The sequence below is a fragment of the Miscanthus floridulus genome, chromosome 16, assembly GCF_019320115.1.
Source record: "Miscanthus floridulus cultivar M001 chromosome 16, ASM1932011v1, whole genome shotgun sequence".
In the NCBI taxonomy this organism is placed as follows: domain Eukaryota; kingdom Viridiplantae; phylum Streptophyta; class Magnoliopsida; order Poales; family Poaceae; genus Miscanthus; species Miscanthus floridulus.
In genome coordinates, this window is record NC_089595.1 from 112,942,046 (window position 1) to 112,965,691 (window position 23,646).

General features: G+C 43.3%; 2 protein-coding genes and 1 pseudogene across 2 annotated transcripts; 1 reads left to right on the forward strand and 2 right to left on the reverse strand.

Moving 5' to 3' along the window:
- Window positions 1–407: 407 nt before the first annotated feature.
- LOC136512258 (uncharacterized) lies at window positions 408–5,630 on the reverse strand. Its single transcript, XM_066506230.1, has 11 exons — window positions 5,057–5,630; window positions 4,606–4,653; window positions 4,368–4,523; window positions 4,224–4,267; window positions 3,273–3,435; window positions 3,115–3,176; window positions 2,790–2,976; window positions 2,619–2,708; window positions 2,075–2,208; window positions 1,822–1,954; window positions 408–1,640 (listed from the first exon to the last, which is right to left on the reverse strand). Exons 1-11 carry the CDS (start codon window positions 5,528–5,530, stop codon window positions 681–683), a joined length of 2,451 nt encoding a protein of 816 aa, XP_066362327.1. The 5' UTR covers window positions 5,531–5,630; the 3' UTR covers window positions 408–680.
- Window positions 5,631–5,685: 55 nt separating this feature from the next.
- On the forward strand, window positions 5,686–8,923 carry LOC136512259 (GTPase ERA1, chloroplastic). Its single transcript, XM_066506231.1, has 9 exons — window positions 5,686–6,237; window positions 6,478–6,623; window positions 6,743–6,883; window positions 6,967–7,080; window positions 7,180–7,305; window positions 7,975–8,073; window positions 8,167–8,268; window positions 8,477–8,557; window positions 8,682–8,923. Exons 1-9 carry the CDS (start codon window positions 5,820–5,822, stop codon window positions 8,766–8,768), a joined length of 1,314 nt encoding a protein of 437 aa, XP_066362328.1. The 5' UTR covers window positions 5,686–5,819; the 3' UTR covers window positions 8,769–8,923.
- Window positions 8,924–10,227: 1,304 nt separating this feature from the next.
- LOC136513031 (protein ROOT INITIATION DEFECTIVE 3-like) lies at window positions 10,228–17,220 on the reverse strand (annotated as a pseudogene).
- Window positions 17,221–23,646: the final 6,426 nt, after the last annotated feature.

A 23,646-nucleotide genomic window follows, 5' to 3' on the forward strand; every position in this document is an offset into this window, starting at 1 on the left:
ACGATCGGAAGAGGGCAAAATCATTTTCGCTTTCGTTTTCAATTTGTTTTACCATAATCGTTTTCGATTACCGCTACCGTTTCCGTTTAGGTCTAAAAATCGGAAAAAACTCGAAACGATTTTCGAAAATCGGAGATTGTCATTTTCGTTTTCATCCCTAGTCTCTGCATCTCAATGTTTGGGATTCCAAGTGCTGCATTCTTTTCATCTGATAAGGAAATGCAAGCGGATTCCAGAGGGAACTTCATAGCCAAAGTCGCCTATCTAGTCCAAAGCAGCCAGACAGACCACGTCCATCTCGACACACAAAGGAGAACTCTTCAGTTCCTCAGTTGTAAAAAAAGAAGTCTCCACCGGCGTTCGTCACACAAATATTAGTAGAGATGCAGGCATCTGTATGTCCTGTGTTCTGGAGTCCCCAAGGGGGCTAAAAGTTTTGATAATTGATTGTGAAATGTGTAAAATTATGCTTAGTGGCACTCAAAGTGACCACTAGTTTTGAAACAAATTATACCCACTGATAACTCACGCTACAAAACTTTGAACACATAAACTTTTATCATCACACAACTTCAAAACATCTGCCTACTGCCTACTGAGTAGCTGTAGTCGGACGAGACAAAAATTTAGCAGGGAGGCGGGCATCCAGCATTCCAGCCATGCTTAGCTCCTCAGCTTCTTTACCGCGGGGCTTTCCCAGCCTTCTTCCCAGCTTTCCCTCTCATGCCTTTCGGGCCACCCTTCCCCTTTGCGCCTTTGCCGCCCTTCTTCCCTTTCTTCCCAGTTCCGCCAGCCCGCTTGTCCTTCTTCATCCGTGGATCCACCAACACCTTCCCTTTGCCAGCCCTCACCTGAACCCCCTTCTTTGCAACAACATACTCCTTCTGAGGCTTCTTTGGCATCGCCTTCCTGTAAATCTGGTCAATCATCTTCCTCTTTGATCGCTCGTTTATGTCATTCTGGTCCGCTATAGCATCTGCCTTTTGGCGTGCCTTGTCAAGATTCTTCATGACAACACGCTTCTTCCGAGCCTTGGCCTCTGCAACCTTCTTGGATGGGCGGGCATCAATCTCCTTAAACTGAGCCCTCATCGCAGCTACTTCCTCACGCGTAACAGGCTTCATGGGCTGCCTATGCCTCTTTTCATCCTCAACAAACCAGTTGGGTAACCCTTCGTCATCAAACATGTGCTTGTTGTAAGCATCATCAAGTATCTGTTCTCTCTGTTTCTTCCTCAGCATCTTCTTAGCATAGGCTAGTACTTCAGCCTTTCTGTAATCATCGAGATCATCCTCCGATTCATCAGAAGATGAAGATGAATCATCTTCATTTCGGACAGGTTCTGCTGGTACAATCTCAAAATCTTCTTGTTGCAAACACTGTGCTTTAGCCACCTTTTCCTTTTTGCCACTATCCATCTTCTTATTCCTCTGCAAACTCTCCCTTTCATCTTCAGTGTCACTCTGCTCAGTAACGCCGGTTGCGGCTTCTGTGAACACATCCTGACTATACCATTGCTTTACAATCTGCTCTTTAGTTGGCCTCTGTTCATCTAGAGATAACAGAAGGGGATTGGTCTCCTGATCTTGATCTTCGTCAAAATCTTGATCCATTTCAACATCACCATCATCTTCACCTCCCTAGTAAGATTAAAAGATAATAAACATCTATATCACCTTAAAACTTTACAACCTCTATTATTGTAACCAAGACAAAAGAAATTGAGAACTTAAACTTTACACCCTCTATTATTGTAAATTGTAAAAAAGAAAAAAGAATTGCATAGCATTGTACAAGTCCTGCCCTTTGGCAAAGTATTACCTCTAAGAGGTCTGCATCAGCATCAGGATTGATTCGTTTCGCACGCTTGCGTTCTTGTTTTATTTCACCACCCTTTTTAGTTACAAAGCGCTCATAAGCTTCATCAAGCATCTCCTCAAGCTGGGCATCATACCTGATGTGAACAATGATTACTTACAAACTTTTGACATGACAGTTTTCTTTTTTAGAAATATAAGGATATTTGATCACTTAATTATGTGTTCAGATGGTGTGGATGTTCAAAAAAAATTACCTCTGCTGTTCCTCATCAGAATCCATTTCCTCATCAGAGTCTTCACGAGCTTGAGTATCCTCATTCTCACTGTCTCCAATTTCATCTTCCACATCAAGCTCTGCTGATTCAACAGCTTCAAGTTCTTTTCCACCCTAAAAAAAAGGAAAATGAATATAAAAACTTAAGAATTAGATGATCATGAACGAGCATGCTCTTTTAGATGCTTTTCCAAGAACAAACCACAGGTAAAGATAGAACATACACAGCTCATTAGAAGGTTACTTTACAGAAATCCAAATAGAGTGGATAAAATTTGTTGGTGTGTTTTAGCAAAAATGGAGCCTGCTGTATTTAGAAATTATTGCATGTGGGTCATAGAGGAAACTCAAGAGAGGAAAATGAGTATTGCTGTTTACTTCTTTAAGTGTAACAAATTGGGGACAAACAAGTTTCATGTAAAACTAAATCTCTTCCAGTGAGCTATCAGTATAAATTCTGAGGACAGGTAATGCCACTAAGTAAAAGATAGCACATAACATGTCCACAGAAACAAGCATTATACCTTGATAACACTAATAGAAAACAAGTCAGGATCTCCATAATCATCTCCTGTAGCATCAATCTGCATTCCTGTGGCCTTGCGTGCTTTATCCTGGAATGAAGAGAGCCATATGTCAGCATAAATCTCAAATCAACATCATATTGCAAAAAATGCATATGTATTTCATAATACCTTTGCCCGACGCTTTGACAAACGCTTTCTCTCTCTTTTTTTCTTTCTATCAATGACACTGGTCAATTCTTCCATTTCCTGTAGAAGTACATCATCATCCGTGACCTTTGTGTTCTCCACAGCATCACTGACCTTTGGGGTGACTTGTGAAGACGCTGACAGTGCTTTTCGTAAGCGAATTCGCCATCTAACATGGTCATGCAATAGATATAAGATTTATATACTCTGCACACCTCTACTTATAGACTTGTTTGGGTTATCATAACTATTTAAATGAACAGAAATAAACCATATGGGAAAATAGAATGGTAGATAAGGTACTCACTTCAAGATATGCTTGAAACTATTCTTATCCAACAGAAGTAAGTCCTCACAGAAATTTTTTATCTGGCACAAACCAAATAATCAAACGTAAGTACCTATACAAAAATAGATGGAAAGATAAGCTGTGCAGTATGCTTAGCAATGGCATCAGTTCCTTACATCATCTGTTGTAAGCTCATGATTCTTTATGGGCAGGGATTCTGGATTATCAAATGAAATTGCATTGTAAGAGCCCAAAAACTCCAGTGGTGCCTGGGCGTCAGACCATATAAAGTCTGATGCCAAACCGACTTTCCGCAATGTCGTATTCCCTTCTTCATACCTACATACAAGTTATTGATATCAGTGTATAACAATCTATTGTGCCATATTGTTCACCAAAGAGGGCTTTGTGTAACAAAAACTTAAAGCTACAACTTCTACAGGTGGATTCCACCAAAGTTTTTCAACATAGAAAGAACAGCGTATGCCTTTTTAATAAACTTCTACAGGTGATAGGCTTGGTGAGCCAACATAAACACCCACTCACTCTTATGAAAATAACAACAACAACAACAACAACATAACCTTAAGTGCAGTGAGCCAACATAAACACCCACCCACTCTTATCAACATAAACGCTCTTAGTGATGCACCATACATGAACCCGAGTACTGGTGTTTTTGTTGAACAAATTCTACAAACTATTAATTCTTGTTCATTGTTGCTTACCCAAAGAGCAGAAAAGCACAGTTTTCTGGCTCAAACTAGAAATGACTAACTGATTATGTGACTTTAAAAAATGCCGAATTGGTGAGAACAAACATCTCAATTGCTTGCACGAAATAACAGAGCAACTTGTAAACTTTCACGATACCAAGAGCAATGCAATTATTTACATGTGAGCAGAACAAGGATATTGGAAAACAGGCTGTTATAAACTTATAATGAACGTAAGAAATGGATATTTAATGTGAGAACTGAGAACAGATATAGGTAGAACATTATAGTCCACTATGATGTGAACACTGCTAATCGTGCTAACAATTATATAGATATAAAAAAGATACATACTTTCAGAAGGGGAAAAGGAAAAGAAGCAGGCAAACTTGATGTGAAAAGAGGGCCTACCCATCACGGTGTCTCTTTTTCCTACCATCCATGACATCCCTAGACTGCAGAGCACCAAAATTTCCAAAATTAAGGTACGCTAGCAGAAAAAAGAAAAGAAACTAGACACTTAGACAGATGATTCAGACAAGTGGTTCAACATACTTTGGTCTGTTCTGGAACCACACTGAACAAGTGCTTTATATCAAGAAGTTCTGGCTGAATCTTTGCGGGAGCCTTGTATTTCAGGCAGATGATATAAATTTCAGCAGATGTAGACCGACTTGCCGAAGGTTTAGTCGCCTCAACCTTCTCAAACAACTGCAAACCAAGATGATATTTGATGTTTCAATTAACCAAATAGGAAAAATAAAAAAATACAAAACATTTAATGAATACACACCTGTTTAAGACAGTACATAATAGCGTTGTAATCTTGAGACCTAAAAACCTGTTGAAGAAAAAGAACAGTTGATTAAACATGGATTGAAATGTGAGACAATGAGAACAACGAAAATAAAGCTGATTCAACAACTGAAGGAGATGAGTCAATAACAAAACACATGACAACTCTGCAAGGTATAAACTGTCAAAACCACTCAACATGTCAGAAGAATGGATACTACTTCACTGTGAACCAAGGAGCACATATATATACATAAACATAACACCTGACTAGGCATGAAAATGTCAAGATATCATGCTGCCACTTATTTAGAACAGATTTTTATAGTGTATTTTCAACAAAGACATTTTGCATTCACATATTACAAGGAAAATAAGCATCATGCTTAATTACAAAGGGAAGCCAATGGCTGCAACATTGAGCATTCTTCTTCTGTAGAATCCTTTACCTTCGTGATGAAGGCGCCCTTGGGAGCGAGGAACATGGTAGCAAGGCGCAGTGCGTCGATGACGAGCGCCGACTGCGATGTGGCCTCCTGTGCCCAGGCACCACCGACGTTGGGCGACCCGTCGTGGAGCACGACGTCGAAGGCGGAGACGCCGTTGGAGTCCATGAGCCTCCGCACCGCGGCGCGGCACTTGGTGGTGGTGATGTCCTCGGTGAGCGAGTGGGCACCGCGGATGGGGCGGATGGGGACGAGGTCGACCCCGACGACGAAGGCTCCCACGGGGGCATGGTTGACGGCCACCTGGACCCACCCTCCCGGCGCGGCGCAGAGGTCGAGCACCGAGCGCGCCGTCGGGAGGAAGCGGAACCGCGCGTCGAGCTGGAGCAGCTTGAAGGCCGCGCGACTCCGGTACCCTTGCTCCTTGGCGAGGTGGTAGAACTTGTCCTGGCGCTGCTTCCCCTTCGCCTTGCCCATCTCCGCCGCCGCCGCCGACGAGACTTCCCAGCGAGGGGATGGGGGCTAGGGTTTTGGAGATGGTTTTGCTCCGCGCTCCGGCGGCGGTTGGGAGCTTGCTGCTCTGGTCGTTTTTGTCGGGAGGGCTCCGTGGCGGGTAGGCCGTGACCAGTTCATGGGCCTGGGCCTTTTCCTTTTATGGGCCTCCGAAAATGGGCCGACAACTGGCTTTCAATAAAAGCTGAGGTAAAACTCTTTGAAAAAATGGGCCGAAAACATCCCGTCGCCTGCCTTCTCTTTCTTATCCCCAATGGCGGATGCTCGCGAACACATTGCGCACTCTCTGCAGTCTGCACTCGCCACGATGGAGCTTGGCCTCGCTCTCCGGTTCGTCGCGCCGCCGCCGTTGCTGCCTCCGTGTCTCTCCCATAGAGCTCTTGCTCTTCCACCGGATTTTATTTCCCCGTGTGTGCTGCAAGGAAGACGCGTCCGCGCCTCGAGACTGAAGCATGGAGCTTGGGCTGTGTGCAATGCGATTATGACCTATTCAGGAGTGGAAGAGGATGAGATGGTGGAAGAAGAAGTGGAGGAGGAGGAGGAAGCTGAACCGGCGGTGAGCACGAGGCCGCGCCTGGAGCTCATCGAGAAGCCGGACCGGAGCCTGGCGCTGCTGGATGAGTACGAGTCGGAGGAACTTGGCTCCTCTCTTTGCGCCAATCACCGCAGCGGTTAGGCTTCTCACTTCTGTGCTTTCTGAGTTTGAAATTAGTCGGGTTTAGTATTGATTAATCTTAGGAATTGAGGTCATGCACTTAGTTCTAAACTTTATTAGCCAAATTTCGTCCTAGTTCGTAAAGTAAAATTAAGGAGCTTGCAAAGTTGCAATGCGCAGAGCATTTTCGTCAAAATTGCAAATTGGAAATTGATCCATATTGAATGATTGGCATACTGATACGGTGTCTCCGCAGGCTATGTTGCTGTATTGGGGAAGCCAAATGTTGGCAAGAGCACCCTTATAAACCAAATGGTTGGTCAGAAACTTTCAATTGTAACAGATAAACCGCAAACGACAAGACATCGCATTCTTGGTATATGTTCTGAACCAGAATACCAGGTATCAGAATTTTATTCAATTCAATACAAATTAAGGTCCTCGGAAGTTTCTGGTTCCATTACCATCAAGGGGATCATGTTGCTTTTCACTGCTAATCTGAGTTATCATTTAGTTTGCAGATTATACTTTATGACACTCCTGGTGTTATTAAAAAGGAGATGCATAAGCTGGACAGTATGATGATGAAGAATGTCAGGAGCGCTATCGGCAGTGCGGACTGTGTGCTTGTTGTTGCTGATGCTTGCAAAACGCCTGAAAAGGTATTGCCAGCAGTAAGAAAGAAAGTAATCCATCCTGACTTTCAACCATTTTACCTTACATCTTGCAAGCTTTGAGCTTTTAGATTGATGAAATGCTTGAAGAAGGTGTGGGAAACAAAGATATTGGACTTCCTGTACTGCTGGTATTGAACAAGAAAGATCTCATAAAACCCGGAGAAATCGCAAAGAAACTTGAGGTATGAACCTGATACAATTGTTGAAAGGTGTTTCCCTGTTTCTTTTGTGCTTTTCTCTGCATGCAGTTGGTATTGATTTCCGGACAACTCTTTTGACAGTGGTACCAAAAATTTACTAATGTTGATGATGTTATACCAATAAGTGCTAAATTTGGTAATGGGGTGGATGATATCAAGGAGTGGATATTGTCAAAGCTCCCTCTGGGTCCTGCTTACTACCCCAAGGTATTAGCAAAGATCATTCATATTTTTCTAATGGCATCTCCCTATGCTTTGTTTACCTTTAAATGTCATGGACTGTCCTCATATATTATAAACAGAGAGAGTCAGGTTCTGGCGCTCAGAACATTTTAGTAAATATTTTTGTCTGTGTGGTCAAGAGCGTGCTCCTGAATATCATTATAGTTGAACTTGATGTGCCCATTCCAATGTTGACTCCCGACAAATCTTGTGTTAATCTTAGTTTGATGGATGGAGGCATTGGCAAATCATCTTTCTGCAGATGGCATGGGAGTTTGCTTTTTTCCATTATTCGTGAACTGAGCAATGTGAACTTGAAACTGCTAATGTATGAATTAGTACGAAATGATTACTATGTGCCCTGCTAGGTTGCTACAAATCAGTTGTGAAGAAATATTTTCTCAAAAGCCCCGACATATTTTTACTTCATCTAGAGGATGCTAAATAATAGGCTTACACCCTTTTAGTACATTGTTACCACCCTCTTTGTTGCTCTGTGGTTTATCTCTTAAACAAGCATATGCTCTGTAATATGATTCCTCAGTTGAACTGAACCATCTATTTTTTTGTTAGATGTTGTACTACATGGGATGATTTGAGATTAATAGGCGTATTCTGTTCATGTATTTAGCCATGTGGTTCATCATGTTTCAGGATATAGCTAGTGAACACCCCGAGAGATTTTTTGTTGGTGAAATAGTGAGGGAAAAGATTTTTGTTCAATACAGGCAGGAAATTCCTTATTCATGCCAGGTATATCTTCAGGTGTTTTCCCTATGAGTTTGATGCAGCATATTCTCCATCTTGATATTCTTTATTTCTAATATAATCATTTTTTCATGACAGGTTAATGTTGTCAGTTACAAAAGTAGGCCTAGTGCCAAGGACTTCATTCAAGTTGACATACTTGTTGAGAAAGAATCACAAAGAAGCATTATACTAGGGAAGGTAAAAAAAAAGTTAACAATACCATAATTATACATGATGTGGGCTGTTTTTCCTGGATATTTGAAATACATGAGACAAGAAATTAGACTTTTTTAAAATCTAAGATTCAATCTATTATAAAGAAAGGAATTAGGCCATGAATTCCCGGGTTGTGTTGTCTCATGTCTAATGGCAAAAAATATTCCCCTAACATGTCCGATTGATGCAGGATGGCAAAGCCATAAAGATGTTGGCAACCGCGTCAAGGCTTGACATCGAGGATTTCCTACAAAAGAAAGTCTACCTTGAGGTTTACATACATCTTATTCACTTATATTACGTGGTCGCTGTGGACTTGCCATCTCCTGCTGCAATGCTACCATCGTGGAGAAGTTTCTGTCTAACAAGTAATGCACGACTCCTTCCTTGTACAGATAGAGGTCAAAGTGAAGGAAAACTGGCGGCAAGACGAGCGGCTTCTGAAGCGGTATGGCTATGGCGGCGAGATCCAAGCACTGTGACTTCGACCCCAGGAGGATGCGCTATCACTGTTCGGGTTGGTTTCTGGGCTGATAAGCCCGGCTGGTGTTGGTTTATTGTGAGAGAAAAACACTGTTAGCTGGCTGATAAGCTCTGGCTGAAACCAATAAACGAACAGACTGTTTAGCTGCCGCGAGCATAGAATGACTTCACTTTTCCTTTCCATTTCTTCTCTTATGTTGTTGTTGGCGATGCGAGTGAGTATAGCAGTTAGTGAGGCCCTCCTCTCAACAAGTTCTGTGCTCTGATCCTGTTGTTTTGTCTGTGGAACTGATTTTGCTGCAGAGAAGTGAGCATGGTTGCGCTCTCTGTAGTCTGTATTAAATCATGGGAGAGAGGGTCTCAGACAGCCGAGCCAAGTGCATGTAGTACGAGTCGCTCTTTCCAATTTGTGTGCTTCGGGTGGCCGCGTGGGCGTTACCCCGCCGCCGTCGCGGTGGGTCCAGGCGGTGGCGCGCCGTGTGCCCTGCGCCGGCCGCTGTGGATACGGTGTGGCAAAGCGAGCACAACTGGTTGGAGCCGCCGCCGCAGACCGACTGACAATGAGACACGATGGTCCATGGAGCATGCAGGTCAGATCTGACGCAGCATTGACTTGGCTACCTCGGTCTCAACTCTCGACTTCTCTTTCTGTTGTCAAAAAAAAAAAAAAAAAAAAAAAAAAAAAAAAAAAAAAAAAAAACTCTCGACTTCTCCACAGACCACAGGACACGTGGGGCGACTGACCGACTGACTGAATGAATATGTATGCGCTCATCCTATCGAATAGGGAGTTCCAAACTAAGGTCTGGTTTAAATTTAGGGTATAAAATGTTGAGACGTCACATCAGATATCACATAAAGATATCGCATGTGATGTTTGATACTAATAAAAAAATAAATTACAAAATTCGTCAGTAATCCACGAGACGAATTTATTAAGTCTAATTAATCCGTCATTAGCACACGCGTACTGTAGCACCACATTGTCAAATCATAAACTAATTAGGCTTAAAAGTTCGCCTTATAAAATAGTTGCGAATTGTGCAATTAGTTATTTTTTTGAGTCTATATTTAATACTCAATGTATATGTCAAACATTTAATAGGATAGAGAGTAAACTTTAGGAAGAGGGACTAAACAAAGCCTAAGCCGCCATACGTGTGCACTGCAGGGTTTTTTTGTCTTCTCTAATCTGTCGAAGAAAATTTTATTTTAGGTGCCTGAGCACATGAGTTTCAGCTTTCAAGCTCATTCCTTTGGGACATCCAATAATTAGCTATTTGGCTAGCTATTTTGACGTAAACATTAAAAAAATAGGATAGAGTAGTCACTAGCGACGAATAAATAACTAATATATTTCACATAGTTTAAGAATTTGATAGAAAAACATGTAGATCCAATAATACATAGAAAAGTAATGTTCACGTGCGATTGCCTGTTCGCCTCTCGCCCTCCACCGGTTTCCTTGACTGCGCCGCGCCGTACTCTCCTATCTATCCCTGGGCGGTGCTCGAAGGCGCCCCGCTCTCCAGCACGACCGCACCAACCTCCGCAACTCTTCGTCTCACGCCTTAACCAAACAGCACTTGAGGGTTTTTTTTTTTTTTGAAAATTAACAGGTTGCTTCAGAATTGGCCAATCTCTGCACTATTTCACTGTTCCAATTTATACTATGCCTCAGCATTTTATACTTATGCAGGGTTCTAAACTCTCGTGGAAACGTTTCAAATCTAGATTCTCATAGAAAAGTTTTAAAACCTAGATTCCCTTAAGAAACATTTCTCTAATAAATCAAAATCACTTTATTAATTACCTAGCTCGCTGGACTCTTCAAATTAGAACTAGAATCAAGAGAAACCAGGTTTTTGGTGTTTATCGAGACTAGTACAAAAACGAGAATCAGTTCCAAGTGAACTTTGGCAGCGATTCTAGTGATTTTACTGGGAATCTGAAAAGTTCCTCGCAGCCAAAGGCACCCTCAATTACACCCCACAGCCACCAGTTGAATTACTCCAAAGAGCCCATCTACATCGTTTGTGGCCCGAATGGCAACCATCACTGTTTCGATACCACAAATGATCCTACACAACGTGTTAAAAAACATAAGTCTCATGGCTGAAACAAAAACACAGCATGCATAGAAGTGCAATATGCTTCTGCCACTAACTTGATTATGCTACCATAAACTATTGAGACTAGAATAATTGAAATGAAAAAAAAAAGGATTTTCCAGGTTATGTTATTTTGTTGGCAAAAATCTCTGCCATTTCTTCATGATCTCTATTATTAACCAGCAGGAGAAAATAAAATTCACTTACTTAATTGACAATAGCAACTTATGATATCCAAAGCATGCGCATCATGGGTTCCTCGAGGATGGCATCTGATGGAGGACCTCATGTACAAAGAGATCCTGCAACTCCAAGTATCTGTCTCTCCATTCTGTTCCCTGTTGGTTTGGAGTGCCATTCTGAGCATTCAGCCCAAAATCAAATAACCTGGAAGAACCACCATGCTTCTGGACCCCATAAAAAAACATAAGATGCAACAGAAAGAAATATGGAAATGAAACTTGTAAGATGTATGGCACCAAATGAAAGACAAAGCAAAATCACCCAACCTGAAGCTCATCCAAGTAGCGCTCCATAAAAATGGAGGTTTTATTTCCAGGAATTGGATCATTTTCAGGCCGAGGAAGAACTACTGCCCGCCGTTCAGCCTCCCCATTTGCTGAGCAAACTTTGCGTAATGGTTGTAGTGGTGGCAGATTTACTCATTGTGGCGTTACTATCAGAACATTGGTTACTGGACCTAACAAACAATTACATTATCAAAGCTCAGTGGTACTGCAGATTCGGGAAAAAAAGGAAACAAGAACATGATTCATAAACTATATACAAAAGGTGCATTGTATATTAAAAAAAGCATGGCCATAGAATAGTCTTAGCCTCAGCTTTAGAGATATGTAAGCTTCTGGCGAAGAATAATACGTACCATGAGTCATGAAAGTTGACTGTGTAAACTTGCGGAGACCTTAACAGTCCAGAGTTCATGTTTCAGTTATAATCAAGACATCCCATAGAACTTCCCTCAAAAAAAGAATTCCCATAGAACTAAGAGTGATTTAGGATTGATTGACGGAACTCAGCCTAGGTAAATTATCACCATTCACCTAACATAAGGAAATGTATTTAATAATACCTTTAATGACAGTAAAAAACAAAAAGAAACATCTTTTGCCTATTAAGTGTCTCAGGAAAATATGTGATCCTTAGGTTTCTCTAGGAAGAAAGTTCTACCAGTCAATGGAGTAGGCTCGCAACCCAACCACATATTCAACGCATAAGAGTGTCCAACGTAAGAATTAAGTTTTCAAATATTGCACTAAGTTTTGTAAAGTCAAGGTAGGTTTTCAGTACGAATATAGCCTTTTTAATATAAAATAAGAGTATAACCTTGGGAGTGTTTGAATTTTCGGGTCACCTGCTGACATCTAGTATCCCACACACGAACATTACCATCCTCAGATCCAGAGACAAGTAGAAGTCCATCTGTGCTTGATGCTAAGCTTGTTACTGCCTTGCTGGATCAGTCAAAAAAAAAACAGAATCAACTTAATAGATCTCACCACATAAATGTTAGGAATTTGACACTGAAGCAGACAATATTAAACAGAGATAGTAGATGCAAATAAATTTATTTAGATAATGGCATTGAATAACCTGCACTGCTAACAACAATGCAGATCAATGAATAATCATTACCAAAAAAAATAAGCCTATCTATAGTTTCTAAGCAGCGAATAACAGAAAAACAAATAAAAAAGAGGATGAGAATTCCTTTAGATTGAAGTTAATTAGGGTGCATTTGGCAGCACAACTTGGAGCAGCTTCTTCATGAGAATCACTCCAGCTCTGCCAAACGCCAAAATTTGGCACAGCTTCTTAGGGGAATCTAGTGAATCGCTCCCTCATTTTTCTATACCAACCACGAAGTCAAAAAAACTGCTCCCACAGATTCACGCCTGCTCCCCACCCTTCTGATTATAGACCTCCTCAACAAGTCAAAAGGTTATTGATCCACAATTGCCACGGGTATAAAAGGCCCGCAGTTCCCCATCCTGCACCCGTTTGTCCCAAAGCACCGCTCGGAGGGGTTCGAGCTTTTCTCTCCATGTGTGGGCAACTGCAGCGCTGCCAACAGGACTGGCCCGACGCCAGCCGTCCAAACAGGGGAGCTCTGCGCCCAGGTCCATCCCCAGGACACCCACATACGCCCCCCCCCCCCCCCCCCCCCCCCCCTCTCCTAGCTAGAAATTAAGATTCGGTACAGTTGGTGTCAGTCGACCCCAGGGGGCAACCCTACCATACCCCTGTACAGGCGCACCCACTCCCAGCAGATCGAGCTCCGGTGTCCACCTTCCACAGGCTGTGGTCTCCATAGAGGCCACCGTTGTCTTCCTCTAGGTCAGAACCACCGATGTCCAGGCTGCCTCTGGTCGTCCCTCATCCAGACCGAAGGTCCTGGCAACACAACTTTGTTTAATGTTCTGTTTATCAAAGCATAGGATGAGCCCTAGTTAATTTTGATTTGTTCAGTCAGCATGTAAATCAGGTATTCATTTATTTGTTGGTGGTTATATACTACTTTTGCCATAGGATGAACAACAATGGCTTTCGTGGTTTATTAAACAATTGGGAAGATTGACAGGGGCAAGCTAGACGCCTGGACCCTGTAAGAAAATGTCTGATTATTTTGTTCTCTTTTGGGGACTTTGTAATCTATTGGACCCCATCGGTTTGGACTTTAGAATATGATGATTGTACGATGCAACTTGTGGTGTCACCAATTAATTATTGGCGTGTTGGGTGAAGAATTTCTATAGTCACTTTGTCGTTACACAAATTTAACCAGCATGTATCAAACAATGCATGCCTATTCATGATATGTATTACAGACTTTTGTTCAGACAGTCAGGGGTACTATGGAAAATTACAGCTTAATCCGCTCTTTCAAGAATCACTTCACAGTCACAGCTTGCCAAACGATTCTATCAGACAGAATAAATTCCAAGTTCCAAAGAATCAGGAAGTGGGGCTGGAGAATCAAGGAGTGGAGCCCTGCCAAACATACAGGACCTTAAAGTGTTATATACTTGTACATTTATTATGGAACACTTAAGTGTTAGGAAATGTATTAATATTTATTAATTATTTAATTTCATCATTAGTTATATTGTCAGGATATAATAATTCTTTAAATCGTATTCAATTTCCAGTAAAAAAAATGTGTGAAAACTCTAATTCGAACCACCCCTTTCCTTTCATGAACCACTGCAAATAATATCCTTGCAAATGCAGTTACCCTAAGGCTGTGCAGAATGTACATGTTGCCTGTTCGATCCCCGGCTACATTCCTAATGTGTTGAGGAAGAAAAGAATTTCCATGTTGCCAACTAAATTCCAAAGTGGATTATCATTATTATTTTAAGGTAATGTCACTAGATAAGATCTATGATTTCCGTTATTCCTTTTTGCAACTTACTCTATCCCTCTGCCCATCAATCGGAGTAGATGCAACATGGATGTCCTAGCAATTCAATTTTTATTCATTCAAGTCTAAAGTGAAGGTTGAAGATATGGAGCCTTGTAAAAGCTGAAAACCATGCCTGTAATTTTAAGTGATGAACAATTATCTCATGGAATTTCATGTTACGAGATACTAGTAATTCACAGCAGTAATTTTCAAGAACAAGACAAAAAACTAGGTCAGGCAAACCTGTGGTCATCCAATGTGCCCAGAATAGATGACTCATCACTACCATGAAAACTGAGATCAACACCCATAGCAGTAACATATATCTTTCCATCTCTACCACCAGCATAGAAAATATGACTTCTTGGGTCTAGTGCTACAGAACCAATGCTAGTAGGAAATGAAATGCTTCTTAGCATCCTACCCTCAGATAAACTCCAAATCTGCAGATAAGAACAAATGCCATTACAATATGTAGCCCAAGATGCTACTCCCTTCGATTCCAAATGTAGGTCGTTTAGGACACTGACAATCTCCAATATGACACTTTGCCTAGTAATGTTCGTTAAAATATACCATTTATATAGCGAAATATATATTATGGAAGTATTTTTCCATGATAAATATAGTAACATCAATATATTGTCAATCTATGTAACTTTTCATGCTTATGATCCAAGTTAATAAAGTTTGACTAGATACGATCCTAAGACCTACATTTGGAATCAGTGGTAGTACTAGTTAAGTTATAAATAAGAGTGGCTAACAAGAACTAGAACAAATAAATAACTGCATATAAAACATTCAATTAAAAAAAGAACAAGAGTTGAGTTGCACACACACTTTGCAGGTTCGATCCTCTGAAGAAGATATAGCAATTGCTCCAAGAAAACAAGAAATATCAGTTACAGGCAGTGCATGCTGACTGAAACTATACATGTATGGTGTCTGGGCCTCCAGCCTTGACTGCTCATCAAGCACCCTGCAACCAATACAACCAAACCCAATGAACACTATAGTACTATACAAAAATAGTTTGACCAATTTTACTACACAAAACAAACATACGTGATGAGATCCCAAACTTTGATACTCCCATCCTCTGACCCTGCGACAAGCAAATAGTCATACAGCGCGAGGCACCTAACAGCACGATAGTGCGCATGCCATGTGTGGAGAAGCTCTCCACTAGACACCTATAAACCATCATAAAATCCGATGGGTCAGATAAATAAAGGGCGTACCCAGTGCAGAGAGCTCCCGCTCTGTGCGGGGTCTGGGGAAGGGTGTTAGTGGCAAGCCTTACCCTCGCCTGTGCAATGCGAGGAGACCGCGACTCGAACCCGAGACCTTCCGGTCACAGGCGGTAAGACTCTACCGCTTGCACCAGGCCCGCCCTTCGATGGGTCAGATAAATAGCTTAGACAATGTTCAAATTTAACCAAAAAAGTGCTGGATGGATCAGATCCAGATATATAGCATAAACTGCAGACAGAAACCAAACTCATAGGCACATAAGACACCAGCAAACAGAGGAAAGACATAATTAGTTACCTAATACTGTACCTGTGAAAATACACCGAGTAAACATGTCAAATATTGACACAACTTTGAGAGAAAACTGAGGATTACAATGTGTTTCTGCTTAAGTAACAGTAAAACACCAATGCTCAAGTAGAAAAACAGAGGGGGGGGGGGGGGGGGGGGGGGGGGGGGGGGGGGGGACACATCACGACGTTATGGAAAATGTCTTCAGGTGCTAAATGGACATATGAGTAAAAAGTAAAAGACACCCGGTGGCATTTGATCATGGAACTTTAGACTGGTGTATACACGAATGCCGACAGCATAGTTTTCTAATGGTCACAGTGAGCTTCTTGCGCGAAACGCACAAATTGTTAACCTATGGCATAGTAATTAGCTTCTAAAACTGCCAGGTTATTAAGTGCTAAAGAGAACACTAACGCAAAATAAGCACCGCCTTAAAAGTTTTAGCACCTAAAACACACATTCATTCACCACCCCATACAGTGCAGCGCACAAGCTACAGAAAAAAAAATGTTCTACTGCAAGAAGTCTAACAAAGTTTATTGTACACATATTTCATTTCAGAACTAAATAACCCCAACTATTCTTTTCCAAATCAACTGGAAAGAAATGAAGGCCCTGGTCCAATTTTGATTAGTCACCACCAGGGGCATCCACTTCACACCACCTTGAGCACGCTAATAACAAGCAAAAACACTGGAAACATTCCACATCAACCTCAAACGACAGCACACCAAGCATCCAACAGCACATACTAACAGTTTCAACCCATCTCAAAGAAAGCACAATGCCCTCACCTCCCAAAGGAACATATTGCCATTGCTGCCACCGCCGATGAGGTAGCTCCCCTCCTGATCGGCGATAAGTGCGCGGATCGGTTCAGCAGGAAAGCTCTTGACGGCCACTTGCGGCTGCAACCGAAACCAAGAAACGACTCGGGGTCATGGGTTCGGAGTTCAAGAGCGCCGTTCGGGGTTTTATGTAGAGCGTGCTTACCTTGTCCCAGTAGTAGAAGTGGATGGTCCCGGAGTTGCCGCCAGCGGGAAGAGCCTGAGCGGCGGCGAGGAAGCGGTCGGCGACCGAGGCGAGCGACCAAGGGCGGGAGGCGGATGTCCTCCGCGCCGGTGCGGAGGTCCCAGGCGGCCACGCCCGCGTCCGCAGATGACGCGGCGAGCACCAGCTGCTTTGGTTGTGGCGGCGGCGCCATGAGCAGCAGAGAGGGCGAGATAGGAGAGTCCGGCGCGGGGCAGTCAAGGAAGCCGGCGGAGAGAGAGAAAGAGAGGAGGCGCGACGACGTGGGGCGAGGCGACGGCGGCGCGAGACGGAGAGTTGCGGAGGCTGGTGCGGGAGAGCGGGGCGGCGCTTAGGTTCGACCGGGTGGCACTGTGAACCTCGCCGACCACCAAATTATCCTGGCCCGGGGCTTTGCTCCCGCGCATGGGCCGACGAATTCCTTCGCTCCTCTCCTGCGTATGGGCCGGCCCGTTCCGCAGCTCGCGCACTCGCTCGCCTCGCTCCGGCCCGCTCTGCAACTCGCTCGCGAGATGCCGCTCCGCATATCTCGTGGCACGGACTCCGCTCCGCTCGTGACTCGTGAAATGATAGATCGATAGGAGCAGCAAAAGTGCAAAACTAGTGTCCTAGAGAGGAGATCTGTTGGCTAAGAAAATATTTTTCCACCACTACAACATCTAGATGATTTACATTGATTATGAAATATTTATACTATTATTACTGTTATAAACCGTATCGGACCATTTAAATAAAAAAGTATTCCACCTTCAAGAGAATAATATTCTAGATCAAAATATATCATAATATATCTCATGCAATAATGAAAAAAACCCGTAGTACATAAAACAAAATAAAAAATATAAAAAGAATGCAATAAAATAATAATAATCAAAAGTAAAGGAAAAATAAAATATATCATGAAACATCTTAAGGGTACCGATATACGTGTGAATAACGGGAAATATATCAAGGAATTTCAGAAGATAATATATGAACAACTTAAAATATATTGTAGAACATATCATGGATAGTATGAAAACAGTGGAGAACATCATATGTATACTATATAAACAACCTAGTGTTTCTGATGCGCTAACGCAGAGGATCAATCACTTTTCTTCAACGGGTGTGAGAAGGCAGGCCTGGAAGTGCAACACTTGGGTGATCTCGTGTACCTCGTCAGCAATGAGTAAGAGGTGAAATTTGTGAAAACGAAGGCACACAATGGCATTGTTAGACCAGCTCTGAGAGCCTTTCTAAATCTACTCTCTAAATTATCATTTGGAGAGTCATTGAGTAAAAAATTTTTTTATATATCTTTATACTCTCCAACAGTTTTGCTATATTTTATGCGCAGTCTAGAGAACTATTCCCGCTCTCCATCTTTGACTAGCGAAAAATCTAGAATACAGGATATCTATTTGTGGATATCCAGTTGAAGGGTGTATTTTTCTTTACCAAAATCTCTATTTCTATAAATTAAGAAAGATATAAAGAGTCTTTTGGAGATGTTCTTAGGAGATGGTTTGGAGTCAGTTTTGTTAGAAATATTTTATTCAACTTTTGTGAGGATGACATTGGAAGGACTTTTTTCGTTGATTCTTGGCTCGTTCGTTTGGCTAATAAGCTATGGTTGAAAGTACTTTTGGCTGATTTATTGTGAAAAAAAATATTGTTCGTTGGCTGAAAAAATACGGCTTATAAGTTAAGCGAATAGGACATCAGTCATGTGACGAGAGATCAGCTGCAGCGCAGCAGCAGCTACGACTACTGAGTGCTGAGCGACGTGCTTGGCCGTGCACAGGACCATATACATGTATGTCGGAGTATTATACAATCTTGCTAGCTAACGTCAAAGCGTGACCTAGAATCATTGACGAGGAACAATCATAGAAGAATCAGCAAAATAAGAGATGATCGTGCTAACGCCGTGTTGTGAAACTAGATATTCCGAGTAGAGCCGATGAGGAAGAACAATCACAGAAGATAAAGAAAATAAGAGACATAAATGTATGTGGATCACTTCTCTTTATATTCAATATAATCAACTTGTGTTCAACACGGGGCACTAGGTGTATATAGGGGTGGTAGGATCGATCCTATTCATGGTAAGATTCTTTGTATTAATAAAGTAGCCCACACGGCGTGGGGCTAGGACTAGGCTTTCCAGAGTCTTCCTAGTTCCTCTTCTATTTGGTTTCATAACATATAAAACCTTACTATTTGAAGTTGCAAGCAAAGTTTGCCTTATTCTAGGTCACTTTTTTTTTTGCCTCGGCAGGAAAAAGTGACTAAAACCTACTTATCCCATACACTGCTTCCTAGTTACTCCCTTGGTTCTTTAAACTGCTCCTCTGTTCCCATGAATTACCTTGATAGTGACATTTTCCCTCACAATAGGTCACTATAAGGGGCTGATTCATGGGATTGAGGAAGTAATTAATTCTTACACTATTATTTATCCCCTCCTTTTGACTTTTAAGCCTTACTTTCAGGGATATGAACCTAAAATATCTTGGAGAAATACCCTCCAACATCTTGCCACACATGCTCAGCAGTGTCTCCAACATCATGCCACACATTGCAAAGTTTCCAGCTTCGTAACTAACCGTGTTTTTCCATGTTGAGTTGTGATCCAAATTCAGTTACGTACAAGATAAAGGCTAACTTCTGACGGAGCGAAGCGAGGCCCGTCGTCGGGAGGCTTGGGCCGAAATGAAGCGGAGTCAGAAGTTAGCCCATCATGTTTCCCTACTGCACCCAGGGACGCCTGGGGGTGCCGGGGGGGGGGGAGTGTAACACCCCGGTATTATGGCCTCGTTTAGCACTACGATTTAGGCCTCAGTAAAGTTTTCGAAACGAGTTCCTCGGATTGTTTTTTTATTTAAAACGTATTTGACGCGATATGCGAATCCAGTGTGACGGAGTTCGCGGACTCAAGTAAACGCTCTAGTTGAATCACGCCGGGCGTAGAAATAATTAGGAATGTCGAACGGCAATTCAAGCCAATCGATAGCAAACGGTTCGTTCTATTAGATTAAGCATGAAAAGCAACGTTTATAAATAAAATAAAACCCATTCATAAATAGAACGATATACATATATATATATATATATATAGCGTTTGAATCAAATTTAAATTCGAGCCTTACTGAAATTTTCTTGTGTCTAGACGTTACAATTTGTGTAAATTAGTAAACCGTGTAAACTAAGCTCTGGTGGCAGCGATACCGTCATTATGCAGCGAAGTTGTGTTTACTCCATCTGGAACAGGACAATCTTGTCAATCAAGCCACTTCGTAGCTATCCAAATGAGCTGTGTATATATTATATATTATATATATATATATATATATATATATATATATATATATATATATATATATATATATATATATATATATATATATATATATATATATATATATATAAGTAAGTTACGTATAGCAAATGTCTGGACGAGCTCCTTTATGACCGAGCATGGGTTGGCTGCTCTTCTCTGCTCATCACTGTTCACAGTCTTGTCAGCCCCACCCACGTGTCTCTGTCTGCCGTGTCTCTGTCTGTCCTTGTTCGCCACTGTTCGCTGTACCTGGCATGTAGGCCGGCCATCCTGGCTGCTGCGGCTGTCTCCTACGCCTGTTTTTTTGAGAAAACCAAGCCGCAACTGGACACTGCTCTCCGTCCCGGCTTTAGACTGGCCCCTCATCCCTTCATTTTTCCTCTGCCACTAGTCGACGTACCCATTGCTGCAGGTCAATGCATCGCGCCATGCGTTTCTCTGTTTACCGGCCAGGCCACGTGATCGATCGGACTGCTCTGCTTTCCTGATTCGCTCTCGGCTCTTTACTGTCCCACGCGCGTCTGTTTTTCTTTGCCTCCGTTCGCTCTTCCTCTCTCTACTGCAACCGCCGTGGTCACAGCTGCTGGTGCTGGTTTTCCCCCGCGCGTGCCCTCAGTTCGCTCTAGGCTACCGCCGCGCCTGGGTGCCTGCAGCACCTGCCTAGTCCGCACCCATCGTGCCCGAGCACCGGCGTCCCCTCCTCTTCCTCCTCACAGCGCCGCCCATCGCTTTTCTTTTCCTCCTGCGCAAGCGCACTTCCCGCGCCACGTTCCACCGTGGCCGGGCGCGTCCCTTGCCCGCGGCTCGCTGCTCCACGGCGATTTTCCCTCCATTCGCGCCACGGTTGCACCTGCTGCCTGGAGCCGGTGAAGCACCCGCCACTTCACCTCCGCCGCAGCCACAGCCATTCCCGCTGCCCGAGCCTGCGCGTGACTCCCTGCCTTTTGCTTACCTCTGCTGCGCCGGTGCACGACATGTTCGTGCCGTGGCGTTGCCTCCTCGTCGTGTCACCACCGACCCCGCTGTGGCAGGCCAGCTTTCCCGGTCGTGGTCCGCACCGCCTCGCCTTCGTGCCATTGTCGCTTGCTGCCGAGAGGTCACTCTGCCAGCGTCGCCGCGGCCTCGTGCTCGTACCCGCAGCGCCGCACCGCCTCCATCCGCGCCTGCCGCGTCGTTGCCTGGCTCCTCGCGGGCGTACGCGAGTCTGCACGGTCCGTGCCGGACCTGCGACTCCATGGCGCGTCTGCTTCCAATCGGCAGCCGGTTCCGTTCCCATCCTCTGCTCTGTATCGAAGGAAGAAGGGTAAGAAATGAAGTATAAATTGTGTCCAGGGTTTTCGGCGAAAATTACGTGACTCGTTTTAATAGTACTTTTGGGTCTAGGGTTGAATAGAGGAAAGCATGGGGTTCGTTCTACAAATTATGCGCCGCGCCTGTGGGCTCGCCGTGCCTGGGCCGCTGGCCGCATGTCCGCCTGGTGCCGCGCCGAGCGCTGGGTCGCTTGCCCCTGTGGGCCGCGCCACGCTGCTGGGCCGCTGCGCCCACCGCGTTATGCTGCTGGTGCCCACGCGTGCACCTTGCCGCCTGGGCCGCCGCATCAATTCCCGCGGCAGCTTCCGGCCTGCCGTCGCTGTCTGGGCTGCTCGCGCCTGCGCTGGGCCTACACGCCGTGCACGCCTTTGGGCCACCATTGCCTACGCGTCTGTGGGCCGTCCGTTGCTGTGCGCCTTGGGCCGCGTACCCGGGCTGATATGATATTCATTGTCTCTTCTAGATTTCTAAAGCGATTGTTAAATTAGTTCTAGAAATAAACTTGTAAGACCAATATAAAATTTTGTAGGTGTCCAAAACTGGTTAGTCCCCCAAAATCATGCTCTACATGTTAGTATATTTTATTCACAAAGTTTGGCAATATTTTTGGGAGCTATATAAGTATTTTAAAATGCTTAATATTGCTAAAAGATGAACTTGTAGGAATTTCCGGGATGAATCAGTAATAGTGTTGAATCTAAAATTTGCATAGTAGGTTCCTAGCAATATTAGGTACTCACTGTAAATTTTGTAGCTCCGAAATAATTAGTTTGTTAGGTAACTAATGATGCTTTATTTTGAATAAGGATTAATCGATGGAATAAAATAAAGAAACAACTTGGGTTTATATAACTGAAATAATTGTTGGGAAATAACGTCTTATCCGACAACATGTATATGTAGCCTAAGTATGGTCGTCGTTAGAACTAGCCCGTTAGCTCGAGAAGCGTACGTCGTATGTTACGAGTCACGATTGCAGTTGGTTAATTACATCTTTGCATTGCATCGTATGCATATCATATAGGTACGATGATGGATCAACGGATCGATTGAAGGATGATTGGGAATCCGAAGATGGTGTAAGGGTATTCTCTCCAGGAGATGATGCAATGGGCTTCTATCCAGTTGATGGTGGATAATCTGAAGATGCAGACACTAACTTTTAATATATCTTACCCAAGCAAGCCCCGGTGCATAACCCCTACTTTTCTGCAGTTTAAATTATATATGTGCATTAAGTTTTAAGGAGTTGAATGAAACCCACTTGCATATATATCTTTATCCTATAAGTCTTACTAGTATGACAGGATCGTGTAGATTGCTATGCTACAGGACTCTGGTAGAAGTCGAGTGATTGCCTGTCACTCGCGAGAGATAGGAAATATATTATTTGGATTACTATCACTTAGAAAATATGAAAATGGTGACCGGGCAGGGATATGGTTTGGGTATGGGTGGGTGTAAGAAGTTGTGTCGCCGCGGAGGCGGGTCATAGCTTGGTTACACCGTTTCTCCTTGTCTGGTCGGTTAAGGACCGATCGTTGCATATGACTCTGGGCAGGTCACAGACTTATTATCCCGAGCACATACTTGTGTATGGGCGCTTGGAAGACTTGTTGCTCTCTTGTCGCGGATCCGGCTCTTTCCGGACCGACTGTCAGGGTTTGTTTTTGGTGGAGGAGGTCCTTGCACCGCACTGAGTCCGGGACTCAGGGGCGGGGGCTTGGAGTCCCAGTTTGGACGGGGACCTGGACACCCGGGACAGGAGAGTGATGGGTCGGTCCTGCTTGTGCCTGGGGTACAAGCGGGGCGTGTATTTTCGGGGTACCCAGCTAGGGGCATTGATTCGCGAATCGCCGGACTATCCGGTACGGCTTGTCTACGGTTTAGCATCGTAGTAAGAACTGAAGATGAAAGATGGAAGATGGACAAAGGAAATCTGATTGCTTATCACCTGCTTGAAAGTAGTATAGGTGCTTACATAGAATGGTTAGTTAATAAACCAATGCGGCTTTGAATAAAAATCGAATATAAGGACGCACGCTTAGTAATGCTTTCTGCAAATGCAACCCACAAACCAGATAGCCTTGCATATCCTTGGAGTCTTTTCTTTTCTCCTATAGGGT

Bases quoted from the DNA above. Each gene is read 5' to 3' on its own strand.
- LOC136512258 (XM_066506230.1), bottom strand. From the start codon at position 5,530: ATGGGCAAGGCGAAGGGGAAGCAGCGCCAGGACAAGTTCTACCACCTC. The intron at 4,524-4,605 runs GTGTGTATTCAT...CTTGGTTTGCAG, and splicing joins TTATGTACTGTCTTAAACAG to TTGTTTGAGAAGGTTGAGGC. The intron at 2,209-2,618 runs GTATAATGCTTG...CCTTTTTTTTAG, and splicing joins TTTCTATTAGTGTTATCAAG to GGTGGAAAAGAACTTGAAGC.
- LOC136512259 (XM_066506231.1), top strand. From the start codon at position 5,820: ATGGCGGATGCTCGCGAACACATTGCGCACTCTCTGCAGTCTGCACTC. The intron at 7,306-7,974 runs GTATTAGCAAAG...ATCATGTTTCAG, and splicing joins GTCCTGCTTACTACCCCAAG to GATATAGCTAGTGAACACCC. The intron at 8,074-8,166 runs GTATATCTTCAG...TTTTCATGACAG, and splicing joins AAATTCCTTATTCATGCCAG to GTTAATGTTGTCAGTTACAA.